General features: G+C 35.2%; 1 protein-coding gene across 2 annotated transcripts; it reads left to right on the forward strand.

The window, feature by feature from the left end:
- Positions 1-840: 840 nt before the first annotated feature.
- Positions 841-4741, forward strand: LOC108479520 (serine/threonine-protein kinase SRK2I). 2 transcript variants are annotated; one of them, XM_053022771.1, is made up of 10 exons: positions 841-1428; positions 1797-1871; positions 1974-2075; positions 2161-2214; positions 2308-2400; positions 2712-2804; positions 3583-3687; positions 3774-3872; positions 3961-3998; positions 4070-4156. In XM_053022771.1, coding segments are annotated over exons 1-10 (837 nt in total). In that variant the 5' UTR covers positions 841-1251; the 3' UTR covers positions 4071-4156. The 2 variants fall into 2 exon arrangements, with proteins under 2 accessions (XP_052878731.1, XP_017637669.1); XM_017782180.2 differs by lacking the exon at positions 3961-3998 and having other exon boundaries at positions 875-1428; positions 4070-4741.
- The last annotated feature ends 7977 nt before the right edge of the window (positions 4742-12718 follow it).

Raw genomic sequence — 12718 nt, forward strand, 5'->3', positions numbered from 1 at the left:
TAATAATTAATATAAAATAATAGGTATACAATTGTAAAGTTAATTAAGTAATAATTAATATGAAATAATAAGTATAAATTAATATGAATACAAAGTCTATTTTATTTTACAGTTTAAATTAAATCGTGTTCAAGCGGAAGAAATATTTAAAAAATCCTTTAAAGAATATTGACTCTAAAATTTAAATTTAATTCAAATATATGAGGAATAAATCTACTTTCATAAAATATTTTTAATTTTAATTGGGAATTTAATAATATAATGGAGAGTTTGATAAATTATAGATTATAAATGTGTTTGACATAGTTATTCATTGTGCTCATGGAATCTATTCTTATCATATGCCAGTTTTCTTTACTTGGAAAAATACTGCTTGGAAGTCTGAAACTTTCCTTTGTTCCCAAGGCCGTTTTGCCCACGAATGGGGACAATCTATTCCACCTGATTTTACCAAAACATCCTTTTCAGGGAATTATCCTTTGCGTGCTCTGCACGCTAACTCTCATGCTCTCACATGCTTTTCAATTTCATCAATTAAAAACGCAATCTAATTTCAATATTATTATAGATGGTATTTTTTTTAAAAAATTAAAATCTATTTTAAACAAAAAAGAGGGAGAGAGAGAGAGCAGTTTCTAGAAAAACAGAAGGCAAAAAGATAATCATAAAAAATGAGATGGTTGCGTGTTAATTTGGACAATAATAAAGCCAAAACCGTCCGATCAGTTTTTACAGATAAAAGACAGCATAATACCGAATAAAAATTGTCTTAGCATTTTGCAAAATCACGTGACTCACTCTGCTTTAAAATATTATCCAAATAAAGGACATTTAAGTCATTCTATTTTCTTATTCGACAATTTCTGAATATATAAGAAAACAATAATAAAAACTAATCCACAAATAATAAGACAACCATAAAAAGAAGCCAATTCTATTGGTTACCCACTACGCAACAACCTCCAAACGACGCCGTACTCCTCTTATCCTCCTCTGCTTCTACCAGATATTTCCTTGGCATTATCCCCTCTTCCTCTTCCCCAAAAGCTCCGCTCCTCCATGAACCACTCTTATCAATCTCCAATCAACTAATAGCCTTTCCTTCCCTTCTTCTTCTTGTTGTTGTTATTATTAACGGACTCGTTTAACTCAGTGATTCGTCCAAGAAGCCACTGAGTCCGGTGATGTGGTCCTGAGTTCTTCTTTCTTTGAAGGGGGTAGAATCGGAAACTGAAAAAAAGAGAGACAAAAATGGATCGAGCAGACTTGACGGTCGGACCGGCTATGGATATGCCGATTATGCACGACAGTGACCGTTACGATTTCGTTAGAGATATCGGATCGGGTAATTTCGGAGTTGCCCGACTTATGAGAGATAAGGTTACCAAGGAGCTCGTCGCTGTCAAGTACATCGAAAGAGGCCGTAAGGTTTAGCTTCTTATTTCAAAAAACAATGATCTCTTTCCTTTTCCTTTTTCCCTGTGCTTTTGGTCTATTTATGGAAATATGCTCATTTCGATTATTACGATATTTATTGAAGATAATGTTTTCTCTCTTCTTCTTTTTTGTTCCTAACTTGTTGCAATTTATTGTCGGGAGTTATATTAATTTTGTTAATTTCGGAAATGTTTTATTTGGTAGTATAATAATTAATTATCAATCCAAAAAATAAAAGAAGATACCGACTTTTCTGTTTTCTCAAAGCTCAACTACTTCACTAACTTCTTCTTCTTCTTTTTTTTTCCTTTTAATTTGTAATTTTGGCATTAATTTTGTGCTACCTTGTCGTTTTACAGATAGATGAAAATGTTCAAAGAGAAATTATTAATCATAGATCATTGAGGCATCCGAATATTGTTAGATTTAAAGAGGTAACGTTAGTTCTTGATTCAGTTTACTGTTATTTATAATATTTTTTTTGTAAAAATTAAGGTAGTGTTTGATGAACTAACTATAAGACATTGATACTTTAGGTTATTTTAACACCTACTCATCTTGCCATTGTAATGGAGTATGCCTCCGGAGGAGAGCTTTTCGAGCGGATTTGTGCTGCGGGTCGGTTCAATGAGGACGAGGTTTATTTTATTATATTTTGCATTCAATTTTATGTCCCCCTTTTGTTTTGTCTTTAACTTGTATATTTCCGTTATTTTGGTGCAGGCTCGGTTCTTCTTCCAACAGCTTATATCCGGCGTTAGTTATTGCCATGCGATGGTAGTTAGAATTTATCCATTTGTCTATGCCTTGAATTGTATTACGTGTAACCTGATAGGTTATTTTGTTTTTGGTTTGTTTTACTTGGTGAAGCAAGTATGCCACCGTGATTTAAAGTTGGAAAACACTTTGCTAGATGGAAGTCCAGCTCCTCGGCTTAAGATATGTGATTTTGGGTACTCGAAGGTATAGTCCTTTGTTGTTATCTTATCATTCGATGAGGTTACGCTTATACTTTGTATAATATGGTACTTTATGAACTATCTTTGGTGATGTGGTATTTATTCTATATTGTGTCATGGATTCATTGTTTTAAAAAAAATGTTGAGCTCATTTGATTCTGTCCTGGAAATGGTACTACTTATTATATTTGATGGAATAGCTTGTTATTTGTTAAGAATTATTTCCTTTTTTTTCTTTTTTTTTTTCTGATTATCTTTATGGTTATTGAAGATCATTTTCATGTTTATGTGTTTGATTTTTGTTCTTCTTCTCAGTCTTCAGTTCTTCATTCGCAACCAAAATCCACGGTTGGAACTCCTGCATACATTGCTCCTGAAGTACTCCTAAGGAAAGAATATGATGGCAAGGTATATTTATGAGATGTTCAGATTGGTTTAGAATGTCAGTTTACCATTCACTGGCAATTCCTGGTTAAGACTTAAGTAGTAGATTTTCAATGGGCTGGTCATGGCGTTCTAGTTGTGTGTTTGGGTGAAAATGACATCAAATTGATGGTTTTTCACCTGTTAGTTGATCTAAACTTTAGTTTACCATTCATAGCATGTGTAAGATGGTAGTTGCTAGAAATGCTGCCTATGAATGATCCCCTCCTGCCAAGGCAGTCCTTAACTAAGATGCTTGGAATGCTAAATCATTGGTCAGCTTATGCATAATATGGGGATTTGTTGCTAGAACTGGTTGAGTCTTGTCGAATGAATGGTTTTAAACCTTATTGGTTAAGTGCTGATGGTTAGGCGTGGGTTACTTGAACCTTTTTGACTAGTTAGGGATGGCACGAGCATGTGAATATAATATGGCCAGCTGTGACTGGAGAGTTAAGCCCGTGTATGAATTTATATCTTGATGAATAGGAACAGGCATTTCGGATGCACTTTTCTTTATAAATGTCTTAATGATTCATATGTCTTATCGGACATCTTAATACAAGGCAGATATTTGCAACTTTTGACACAAGATCTTGAAGAATAGATAAATTACTGGTACTTGAGGACGCATAAAAATCACCAGAGATAACCAACTCTCTGTTATTAGTCTTTTTGCCAAGTAAATTGTACTTTTCTGCACGTTGATGTTAGGAAGTGAGCTTTGTAAAATTGAGTTGATGACTCTGTTGTGTGACATCAGATTGCAGATGTTTGGTCATGCGGGGTTACCTTGTATGTCATGCTGGTTGGAGCATACCCTTTTGAGGATCCAGATGAGCCAAGAGACTTTCGGAAAACAATACAAGTACATCATTGGATCTTGTTATTTCATTAGTCTTATTTTTTCCCCAAATAAACGTGTTAGCTGATGTATTTTATTGGTTCATGCAGAGAATTCTTAGTGTCCAGTATGCCATTCCTGATGTCATCCAAATATCACCTGAGTGTCAACATCTGATTTCAAGGATATTTGTTGCTGATCCTTCAGCTGTGAGTAATTTCTGCTTGCTTCAACTTTGAAATTTTGTTCCTTGATTTTTGAAAGCTAACTTCTGATTTTGGTACATGAACATCCAAGAAAGGGAAGGAGGAGTGGCCTTCTTTTTGCATTTTGTGGTAACTTTTGAAAACTACCATGATTCTGAAGTGATTAAGCCATTCTGATGATGGACTATTTTATGTAACAGAGAATTACAATTCCTGAAATTAGAAACCACGAGTGGTTCTTGAAGAATCTCCCTGCTGACCTGATGGACGAAAACACAATGGGTAGCCACTTCGAGGAGCCTGATCAACCTATGCAGAGCACAGATACAATCATGCAGATAATAGCTGAGGCCACCATTCCAGCTGCTGGAGCCCCTGGCTTAAACCATTACATAGTCGACAACCTTGATGATGAAGACATGGATGACCTTGATTCTGAATCGGAGCTTGATGTTGATAGTAGTGGGGAGATAGTCTATGCAATGTGATATGAAGGAAGAGAGCTTCTCTGCAATGGTGCAGTTGTTCCAGGCAATCAAAAGTGTGAAGACATATAGCTGCAAAGAATTTATGGTAGAGTTGCGCAATACTGGTCTGAAATTGTCATGGTCCATTGAGTCCATTATGTTCATAGCATGAAGCTTTTATACAAATCTGTGGAAGAAATTGATATTTAATACTACTTTACAAGGGATGATCCACAGGGATAAAAGGTTCAATGTCGGATGATCATCTCCCAAACTTCCACATCCCGGTAACCATCGTTGAACCCGGTTCATTTGTATTTTGGCATTGCTCGTGTACTTTTTGCTTGGTTCTGTTTTATGCAGTTGAATATATATAATATATGGCTACTTAATATTATATGTTAACTTTTTAAGTTTTTACACGGATTTAGCACTATTTTAGATCTATTAAAAGACAGATTTACAATGGGATCATCTGCTTCCACCGACAATTATACGATTCTCATCAAAGTTGCAGGCGGAGCTCCCGTGGTCTTTCGCTTAGAAATTGATTTTGTTAGAACACTAATGGGTCGATCAAAAAAAGAAGACTATAACGGAGATTTGAGACCAGTTTTCTTTTGGGCCGGTGGGGGGGGGGGTGTTTAAGAATCTATGGATTGTCCCCTCAAATGGGTGATAATATAGCTTAACGGGTTGCCCCTAAGAAAGCCACGAAGAAGATTTGTGTTTCTTAGGGTGAATACGATAATGGTGTTTACAAGGGGTGGATCGAGTATGAGCGACCGAGAAACTAAAGCATAGAATGTTTGATAGCTTAAGGATTGCCCCTAAGAAATAGGTGGTGATAGCTGGTTTTGTTTAAGGGTCTGGTCTAAAATTTTTTAAGGAATATGATTCTTAGAAAATGTGTTGCTTTTCTGAAAAAATTGATATTTTTAGAGTTTAGATGATTATGTATAAATTATTTTTATTGTTTAGTAATTTTTCTAAAGTCATTTTCAATAAAACAAATACAATATTAATAATTTTTTCATAATTGATGTAGAGAATGAAATTGATTAGTAGTTAAGTAAATTAATAAACAACATGAAAGTTAATTGAGCCTTGACTTGATTAGCATCGACATTGTTGAACCTATAATGAAATTAATGTTAAAAAATAAACAACATGAAAAAGATATGGAGATTTGAATGTAAAATGTTATTTTGGTGAACTACCTGAATTTAGCTTCTTGGTGAAACATAGGAGGTAAACATGAAAAAAGAAATTGGCATGGGAAAATGAAAAAAAAAAAAAAAAAGTAACCTTATTTGCTTAGTGACATGAAGCAGGGAGAAGACTTTGAGAAAAAGAAAAAAAAACTTCTTTGTTTCTTTGTTTTGTCTAAAAAACCCGGGTGAAAGGGTTTTGTAAAATGTTTTACCCTTTATTAAGAAATACGATAATCTTAAGTTTAATATTTTACATTGTAAAGTTATTTTTCAAAAATTAACAAAAAAAAAATATTTTCCGTAAAACAAAATTTGATTGCTTCTAATATATGAGTTTCACTGCACGTAAAAATCTTTACTAATTCTAGTTAGAATTAGAATTAAAATTCAGACCTTTGTGCCTTTTACCCTACTTCAATTTATTTGATACACCAAAAAGAAATATTAACAACGAAAAGCTAAAATGGTGAGCTAATGTCTTCATCTCGACTTAATTTTTTATTTTTTTTTTATTTTTTATGAAGGCAAACATAAAGAATTAAACTAAATTAACTTGACCACAATTGCCTTCTAATTTATCAAAATTTAAGATTTCTATTATCTCTCTAGGTGGATTATCAAACGCCTGTAAAGTTTTGTTTCTGACAAAAGACATTTTTGTTATGCAATCAGCAACTTGATTTTTTTCTCTAGAAACATGCATTAAAGGGGCAACGATTTTTATGTTGCAAAATCTGTTGAATCTGCCTAATCAGAGATGAATTTGAGTCTATTGATGAACTGTCTTGGATAGCTTTGACCACGTGCAAACTGTCAGATTGAATCACTACCTTTTTATAGCATTGTTTTTAAAGGAGCACCAGACCATCCAAAATACCCGTAATTCAACATCAAATACCGAACACTGCCCTAAATCAATGTAGCTCTTTTTAACTGTCCAAAAAATGAAATATTAATTGATATATTATAATGGAGTTTTTGGACAATACAAACTGGGTTAAAATGTATATATCCCTTAAGTTGTAATAAAAAAATTATATTTTAAAAAATTTGATATTATTTTAGGAAATTATTTGGTCCATTGCTAGTGGAGTTCAAAAATTCCACAAGTTGTGGTGAAATGCTGAAGAGAATATTAAAAAAAAAAATTAAAACAGACACATGTTATGTACTAAATCCTGTTTATGGAGTTAAAAAAACTCCATTGGCAGTGAACGAAATACTAACCCATCATTTTAATGGAAATTTATCTTATACACGCTTGTGGAGGTTTTTAGACTCTCTAAATGAGTTTAGAATGTGATAAGTGTCTTATAGGGTGTAATAAAAAATTAAATATATAAATAAGTGTGACACCAATTACACCTTCAACCCACTTGTGGAGTCCAAAAAACTCCCTAGGTGGTCTATTAAATAATTACCCTATTTTAATTCCACTAACCTTTCTCGTGGGCTTAAAATATTTCATTGCTAAGAATGTATTTGAAAAGCCATCTAATAATTAGATTTGTGTGTAACTGTTTATCATTGTAACATCCTGAATTAGGGCTTAGTTGGAATAGTGGTTTCAGAACCACAAATCTAATGTTAAAATAATTATTTTATAATCATTATGAGATCTAGGGTATGAAAATAAGCATGTGTTAAAGTTTCATGAAGAAATTCTATGTGTAAGGTGTCTAATTGGAAATTAGGGACCAAATTGAATAAATTGCAAAACTTGGATTCTAGAAGCAATTTGCATGAAATTTCTTTATATTATTAATTAGAAGGTTTTAAAGAGTAATTTTCCCAATTTCTAAATTTTTGAACAAAAATGGACATGCATGGAAAATTTTGGAAGTTTAGTAAGAAAGAGTATTTTGGTCATTTGGTAATAAAATCAAAAAAAGGAAAAAATAAACCATTCTTCTCCCTCTTGCTGCCGAAATTCCAAGGGACATATAGCTAGGGTTTTTTCACTTTTCAAGTTCAATAGTAAGTGACTTCTAGCCCCGTTTTTAATGTTCTTTGTATTTTTGAGATCCTCGTAACATGCTCTCTCTATTTCTACCCATATTTCAAGCTAGGGTTCATGTTCAAAAATTTACCCAAGCATGAGATGTTTGTGTTTTGATGATTTATGGAGGAATATGTGTAACACCCCTCACCCGTACCCAACGCCGGGATAGGGTTCGAGGCATTACCAAGACTTTACATTTTGAAACGTACCAAATTGGGTCACGAAGTTTTACTTAAATTTTAAGCTTTTCATACATGAAAAACTCGTCCCTTATATAGGCCTTCGAGGCCTATAACATACCGAGAGGCAGTGCGGGAAAAATTTGGGTACGTTCGATAAACCTTGGACTCCTTAGGAAATTTTTTTTTCTTATCATAAAGTGTCACACGCCCGTGTAGGTGGTCTGTGTAGACTTACACGCCCGTGCGACTTGGGCCACGCCCATGCCCTTCAGCCATGGGCAACACTGACTTATCAACACGGCCATGGCACACACCCGTGCTGCCTGCCCGTGGACGACACTGTCTTTTTAACACGGCCATGGTGCATGCCCGTATGACCTACCCGTGTACAACTTTGAGCTAAAATTTTAAGTGCAGGGGACACACGGCCATAGCACACGCCCAGGGGAGGGAACCGTGTGTCACACAAGGCCTAGACACATGCCCGTGTGTCTAACCATGTGGACTTTAATAAGCTATTTTCCAAGCCTTTAGTCACCCATTTCTACTACTTGTGCTTAGTGGTTACCAAATTCAAAGTAAAACACAATTATACACTTGTAAATAATCTTGATTAAACTAGATGTATGGAAACCTCATATCATTGGTTTCATACATGATAGGTTATTTCCCACTTAGTGTTTATGGGTTCCCATGTCACTTTAATTCATCCGAAATTGGCTCGTTCATGTGACTCACTGCCAATTGGTAACGACCCATCATTTGTAAATAAAACCATACATAAATTCGTAGGTCATGGCCTACTTCAATTAAGCCAATTTTCGTGGCCATATACAAAGAGATAAACATATTCTTACATGCCTTCATTTGGAAAATCAAATAGCACATATAACAAAATACTCAAAAATACTATACATGCCATTGAACAAAACAAACAAAGTCTTTATACCAAAGCTTCTCTAGTTGATAGTGTGTTGACTCTCCAATTGTCTTCCAATCCTTTCGAATCCTCGAGCTCTGTGAGACAGGGAAAAAGAGAGGGGTAAGCATTTACATGCTTAGTAAGCTCGAATAACCGGAAAGTAAACTTACCGAGTAATTAGCATACATCAATATTTAAATCATGAAATCATCACTTATGAAATGATTCCCTATCACATACACTCAATCAATGAATTAGTTACGTAACAAAGCATCATGTAATTTATGTAGATGAGCTCATCATTCATCATCTTATTGACATAGATCATATTAATCCCGTTAAGTTTCTAGGAAATCTCGATGGGATACCCATTATCTGTCAATTCTTACGAATGATCATTTCACATATATGCACTCCTGCGAACCTCACATCTCATGGCAGGATTACGAGTCTAGGCTAAATGCCCCATATCATGAATTCATAAAGTGATATCGGGATTACCAGTCCAGGCTAAATCCCTTATAACGACAACCACCCGTAATAAGATCGGATCTGAATTACCAGTCCAGGCTAAATTCAAACCCTAATTGGATTACTTGTCTGAGTTAGATCCATAATGCACACATATTTTTCGGGAGGCTTGATCATTCAAGGAACACCCGTTCGGGTTAGATCCTTTTCATACTTGAGATCACAGATTAGCTGTCCGGGTTAAATCTTTACTACAACACATGCAGGATCTCTTTACACATATCAATGAGGGTTTATCCATCGAATTCCCTTTGTCAAACTCATCCAAGACATTTTTCACATGTTACCATCAAATATGCATTTCTATGATATTTCATGCTAATAATAAATGCAATCATTATGCATTCATAAATCATTCAATTATGCATATTAGGGGTTTACTTTAAGTTATTCGAACTTACCTAGTATTCTTTTCAAAGTTTTGTTTCGGTTATTCCGAAACCTTGCGTTTACCTCGATCGACCTCCGAAATTTGTTCATTGGGGTCTATAACAACAAAATTTAACTCATTAATACACTGTATTATACATTTCAAGTTTAATATCTACCCCCGGTCCAAATGACCGTTTTGCCCCTGACCTTTCACATTTTTACGATTTAGTCCCTAGGCGCTTATAATGAAACATATGCAATTTCTATCTTACCCAAGCCTAGCCAAACACTTTTCCTTCTTATGGTAGCCCACATTTTCCATTATTTTCTCATTTCTATCACACATTTACATCTTTTGCAAAATAGTCCCTATAAGGGTTTTTCATGAAAATCAACTAGGAAAAGATGTTTAATACACATTCATCTTTCATATTCCTCCACAATCCATCAAAAGACAAGCAAATCATGCATGGGTAAATTTTTAAACATGAACCCTAGCATGAAATATGGGTAGAAATGGAGAGAGCAAGCTACTGGGATTTCAAAAATACAAAAAGCATGAAAAACGGAGCTTGGGAGCACTTACTATTGAGCTTTGGAAAACTTGAAAACCCTAGCTATGGAAACCCTTGAAGTTTCAGCTGGACAAGGAAGAGAATGGGCTGATTTTGGTTCATTTTTCCCATTTTATTTCATTAAAATACCAAATGACTAAAATGCCCTTAAGCCCTTAAAATTTCATGCATGCAAGCCCATTTTTGTCCAAAAACTTAGAATTTGAGCAAATTGCTCTCCAAGACCTTCTAATTCATAACCCAAAGCAATTTCATACAAATTGCTTCTAGAATTCAAGTTTTTCAATTTATTCAATTTAGTCCCTAATTTCTAATTGAACACCTTATTCAAAGAATTTCTTCATGAAACTTTAACACATGTATATACTTATATTCTAGGCCTCATAATAATCATAAAGTAAATATTTTGATGTCAGATTTGTGGTCCCGAAACCACCATTTCGACTAGGCCCTATTTCAGGATGTTACATTTCTCTCCTCTTAGGGACTTTCGTCCTCGAAAGTCTTACCAGAAAATAGATTCGAATATTGAATTCTCATGGTTTCTTCGGGCTCCCATGTAGCCTCTTCTACACCATGTCGATGCCATAAAACTTTTACTAGAGCCACATCTTTGTTTCTCAATTGTTTAACTTCACAAGCCAATATCTTAACCGGTTTCTCTCCATAAGTCATGTCTAGTCGAATTTCAATCTCAGTTGGTGAAATTACATGAGAGGGGTCTGATCGGTATCTCTTTAACATGGATACATGGAACACATCATGAATCTTTTCCAGTTCAGGTGGCAACGCCAAACGATAGGCTAACGGTCCAACTCTTTCGGTGATCTTGTATGGTTCGATAAATCGTGGACTCAGTTTACCTTTCCGACCAAATCTCAATACATTTTTCCATGGAGATACTTTCAAGGATACTCTATCTCCAACTTGAAACTCAATTTCCTTTCTTTTCAAATCAGCATAAGACTTTTGCCTATCTGATGTCGCTTTTAAACAATCCCGTATCACTTTAACTTTTTCTTCCAGTTTCTTTAATCAGATCAACTCCATGAATCCGATTTTCCTTGAGTTTTGTCCAGTACAATGGAATTCGGCACTTCCTGCCATACAAGGCCTGATAAGGCGCCATCTTCAAACTTGTTTGGAAACTATTGTTGTAGGCAAATTCTACCAATGACAGGTATTTTTCCCAACTACCCTGAAATTCGAGGATGCAACAACGCAACATGTCCTCGAGAATCTGAATCATCCGCTCAGACTGGCCATCAGTCTAAGGGTGAAAAGCTGTGTTAAAGCTCAACTTTGTACGTAAGGCTTCTTGTAACTTCTTCCAGAATCTCGAAGTGAACCTCGGGTCTCTGTCCGAAATAATCGATAGTGGTGCTCTATGTAATCTTACTATCTCAGAAATGTACAAATCGGCCAATCTATCAAGAGAATAATATGTCCTTACCGGGATGAAATGAGCCGACTTTGTCAATTTGTCCATTATAACCCATATGGCATCTTTCTTTTTAGGAGTTAAAGGTAATCCTATCACGAAGTCCATGGTAACTTTGTCCCACTTCCATTCGGGGACCATTACAGGCTGTAACAAACCTGAAGGCACTTGATGTTCAGGTTTAACTTGCTGACATACCAAGCATTTCGATACAAATTCAGAAACATCTCTTTTAATGCCGTTCCACCAGTATATCTTTTTTAAATCGTTGTACATCCTGGTACTTCCTGGGTGAACAGATAGACGACTGTTATGTGCTTTTTGCAAAATCTTCCAAATAAGTTCATTGTCTTTGGGTACACAAACCCTATCTCTAAACATTAAACATCCATCAGGACTAATTCGAAAATCTGACTCAACACCAGACTCATTAAGCTGAGCATCATGAATTTCCTGCAGAAATGTTGGCCTAGCCTCTAGCTCGGCCAGAACTGAATCATTATCAAGCAATGTCAAACGAGTATCCATGGCTCTCAAAGCATACAGGGATTTTCTACTCAATGCATCAGCGACCACATTCACCTTTCCTGGATGATAGTCGATAATTAGATCATAATCCTTAATTAATTCTAACCATCTCCACTGTCTCAAATTTAATTCTTTCTAAGTCATCAAGTACTTCAAACTATTGTGGTCCGTGTATATATGACAAGTCCCGCCATACAAATAATGCCTCCAAATTTTCAAGGTAAAAATAATAGCGGCAAGCTCTAGGTCGTGGGTTGGATAATTCTTCTCGTGAGGCTTCAATTACCGTGAAGCATAGGCTATCACCTTGCCATCTTGCATAAGTACACAACCCAATCCATTTAAGGATGCACCACTATAGACCACAAGCTCTTTTCCCAGTTCAGGTAGCACTAAAACAAGAGCTTCGGTCAGCAATGTCTTTAACTTCTTAAAACTTTGTTGACACTTCTCTGTCCATTCAAACTTAACGTCTTTCTTTAGCAGCTTCATCATCGGAGTCGCTATCATGGAAAATCCTTTTACAAACCTTCGATAGTAACCAGCTATGCCCAAAAAGCTTCTAACCTCGGTTACATTCTTAGGCGATTTCCATTCAACAATTGTAGAAGTCTT

Source organism: Gossypium arboreum, chromosome 12, assembly GCF_025698485.1.
Source record: "Gossypium arboreum isolate Shixiya-1 chromosome 12, ASM2569848v2, whole genome shotgun sequence".
NCBI classification, from domain to species: Eukaryota; Viridiplantae; Streptophyta; class Magnoliopsida; order Malvales; family Malvaceae; genus Gossypium; species Gossypium arboreum.